The following is a 3,478-nucleotide window of genomic DNA, read 5'->3' as shown; positions in this document are numbered from 1 at the left end:
TCCGCCCTCCTGCACCCAGCAGGTCAGCCAGCGCAAGGAGAAGCTGCTGGTGTCAGAGCTTGAGCTGAGGAATCAGCAGCTTCATCCTGATTCTGCGGCTCACCTCGAGTCCTCGCTGCCAGCAGAGGTTATGTCATTGAAGGAGCCCCAGGTGGCTCAGGTAAGACCTCTGAAGCCACTTTATCTGACACGCCCACCCCGACACGTCAGCGTGAACACGTCAGCAGCGACTCAGAGGTCAGCGTGTTGCCCAGGGACAGAGTGGAGCAACCTTCGGCTCCGTCTCCTGAGCTACAGCCGCCTCAGGTACTCCCTCAAACACTGGAGTCTGAACCTTCATGTGACATCTCCACATTTCAGCACCAGACAGGAAGTGAAGTCACACACTGAGGAAGCTACAGTAAAACTTTATTTACAGCATGAATCCCTTTGAGGCACTGCAGACAGACTCTGAGCTCGAGCACAAACGTACCGAGGAGGCGCCCCGGCCTCCGCCCGCTGCAGGGACGGACCGAACACCGCTCACCGAGACATTTACTTTGTCTTTATGTCGACGACCTCACGTGAGTGCGGCTGAAAGAAGCTTCACCTGGACATGATTCAGCTCACCTTTATTTACATCACAGCAGTCACAGAGATCCACCTTAAACAATTCCACCTTAAATTTAAAGCCTCACAAAGGTGAACTGGTGGGTTTCTGTTTTTTTTTTAAAGGTCCAAACATTAAAAACAAACAAACCAACAAACTGATGACAGACGAAGAACGCCGCACATTAAAGATCGATCATGATGTCACTTCCTGCAGGTTTGAGAGCGTAGCTTCCTCTTCATGATGCTGTGGTCGCTCTCCCGATCCTCCGCCGCTGCTCCGGGCGTCTGACGGGACAAACAAAGACGCATTCATATTTAGAAACAAACAGCCGACTCCGCTTCGCGCCTCAGAGTCAGACTCCGTCTCACCGTGTGTGGCGAGTCCACCATCGGCGCCCACGGGTCCATATTGTAAAGCTTCCTGCGGCCTCGCCGGGGTTTGGTTGCCACGGTTACCGCCTCCTTCTCCACCGAGCTTATGTTTTTATCTGCAGAGAGGACGGGACGGTGAGTTCGCTCTGGAGCCGCAGGGCCTGACGAGCCTGTTAGAAACACTTCAGCTAAACTTTCTGTTGTAACATAAAATCAGACACGGTGGCAGCTCAGCGCTGCCCCCTGCTGGCGCTGGGTGGTCGAGGTGTGGCTGACCTTTGCTGCCCAGGACGCACGTTGAGGTGTGGATCGCCTCTTCAATCTTCTGCAGAGCGCATCCTCTCTCCTGCACCACAGAAGAAGAAGGAGGTTTAAGGTGAGGGCTCTGAGGACGCGTGAGTTCATCTACCTGTCGGCTGGGACGGCTCACCTGAACGCAACGGGCGTTTCCCCTCGGTTTGTTCCTCTTGTTTTCACTGTGCACCAAAACCTGAAACACAACAGCACACACATGTCAGAGCGCCTGAGACACACACAAACAAACACACTCTGGGAGGCGGCTCCACCCTCTGGTGATTTATACGAAAGGAAAGAAGAAGAACGGAGCGTCAGCTTGTCGAGGTGATGCTGGTGGCGGCACCTGTCGTTCAGGAGAATACTGTGGCGGCTTCCTGCTGTATAACGGATAGACTGAGTATACCGGCGCCCTTAGACTCCTCCGTGCTGAGAAGGCTGCTGGCGGCGAGAACCTGCCAGTCTGGCACAGTGAGGCGAGATGAGGCCGCGCTTCAGAAGACGATAAAAGTCTAACACGTGGTGATTTTAACCCGGGATGCAGTGACGGGTTAAAATCTTAATTATTCACACAACCACAGCGATAGGCTTAAATAGGCTCCGCCCTACCTCCAGCTCGCAGCTCTTCCTCTTCCTCCCCGTGGTTCTGGGAGTTTTCTTCCTGGCGGCCATGTTGGACCTAAGAGGAGAGTCTCGAAGGTCCTGAAAGAAAAGTAAAAACATAAAGCAGAACGCTCCTTCGTGAAAACCCGTCAGCATTTCTTCTTCTCTTGTACTTTTTGAGGCTGACTTACCTGAGTGTCTCTCTGCTTCATCACTGCCTCACACTCCCCACTCTTCATCCTCTTGCCCCCCCCATCCTCCTCCTCCTGTCTCCTCTCCTGCAGTTTCTGGATCTCCTTCTTCAGCTCTTCCACCAGAGGCAGCGTCTCCTCCTCCATGGCCCTGTTCTCCTCCTCCTCCCTCCTCTGCAGCTCTGACAGGAAAAACAGGTCGGAATCAAACCAAAGACTCACACACACAGACAGACACACACACACACACACACACACACACACACACACACACACACAGACACACACACACACACACACACAGACACAGACAGACACACACACACACACGCACACGCACACACACACACGCGCACAGACACACACACACACACACACACACGCACACACACACACGCGCACACGCACACGCACACACACACACACACACACACAGACACACACACACACAGACACACACACACACACACACACACGCACAGACACACACAGACAGACACACAGACACACACAGACACACACACACACACACAGACACACACACACACACACACACAGACACACACACAGACACACACACACAGACAGACACACACACACACAGACACACACACACAGACACACACACACACACACGCGCACACACACACACACACACACGCGCACAGACACACAGACACAGACACACACGCGCACAGTGTGCCCTGACGTGAGCGTTAACAGGAAACAGTTTTCAGGTAACCAATCAGAGCGCGTTACCTCGACTGAGCGTCTCCACCTGTTGGCGGCTTTCTTCCAGACCTTTCTCCTTCTCATCCAAGACTCGCTGCAGCTCTGACACACAAACAACATCATCAGCCAATCAGCTGAGAGCAGCAGCCAGCTGACCGTCCCCTTCGGCTCATCTGATTGGTTACTTACCTCCCACCTCCATCTCCCGCTGCCTCCTCCTCTCCTCGCTGTCCTGAAATGCTGCTTGTAGGGCGTCGCCTTCTGAATCGAGCTCCGCCCTCAGGCTCTCCAGCTGGTGGGAGAATTCTGCTCTCTGATTGGCCAGCTCCTCTCTGAGCTCAGCGCACCTGTTCTCACTGCAGGAGGAGAAGAAGAGTTTCAACCTCTGTTTATGGATCGATAAAACCTGATTGGTGGCAATATCGATCACCTGAGCGTAAGCTCCGCCTCCAGCCGCCGCTTGTCTGTCTGCAGCTCTTCGATCTGTTGGGATTTCTGAGCAGAGCGCTGGAGCGCCGCCTCGCTCTCCTTCTTCAGCTCCTCCATGGCGGCGTGGAAAACGCTGCTGCTCTGCCCCTCCTCCTCCTGAACACATCAGCCAGTGAGTCATCATGAACACGATCCAGGATCAACCAACCGGCTTTCACAAAAAAAGAGAACCTTCACTTCCTGTCGAAGGCGCTCCAGTCCCTGTG

The 3,478-nt window shown here is 54.0% G+C and overlaps 1 protein-coding gene across 3 annotated transcripts in view; it reads right to left on the bottom strand.

Moving 5' to 3' along the window:
- Positions 1-594: 594 nt before the first annotated feature.
- The window catches only part of LOC113027921 (kinesin-like protein KIF20B), a 16,644-nt gene continuing 13,760 nt past the window's right edge, over positions 595-3,478 (bottom strand). For 2 of the 3 annotated variants that reach the window (XM_026177755.1, XM_026177756.1), the window contains exons 23-32: positions 3,444-3,478; positions 3,214-3,368; positions 2,973-3,139; positions 2,811-2,885; positions 2,052-2,233; positions 1,867-1,959; positions 1,394-1,453; positions 1,240-1,309; positions 961-1,133; positions 595-876 (exon numbers count right to left, since the gene is read on the bottom strand). The exon at positions 3,444-3,478 is cut by the window's right edge and continues 139 nt beyond it. In XM_026177755.1, coding sequence (XP_026033540.1) covers positions 793-876; positions 961-1,133; positions 1,240-1,309; positions 1,394-1,453; positions 1,867-1,959; positions 2,052-2,233; positions 2,811-2,885; positions 2,973-3,139; positions 3,214-3,368; positions 3,444-3,478 — 1,094 coding nt within the window. In that variant the 3' untranslated portion in view covers positions 595-792. The remainder of the gene's footprint in view (positions 877-960; positions 1,134-1,239; positions 1,310-1,393; positions 1,454-1,866; positions 1,960-2,051; positions 2,234-2,810; positions 2,886-2,972; positions 3,140-3,213; positions 3,369-3,443) is intronic. The other variant, XM_026177757.1, reaches the window with a different exon arrangement.

The sequence above is a fragment of the Astatotilapia calliptera genome, chromosome 8 (genome assembly GCF_900246225.1).
Source record: "Astatotilapia calliptera chromosome 8, fAstCal1.2, whole genome shotgun sequence".
Lineage (NCBI taxonomy): Eukaryota > Metazoa > Chordata > Actinopteri > Cichliformes > Cichlidae > Astatotilapia > Astatotilapia calliptera.
Note: the sequence above shows the minus strand (reverse complement) of the source record. Positions and strands in the feature narration are given on the sequence as shown.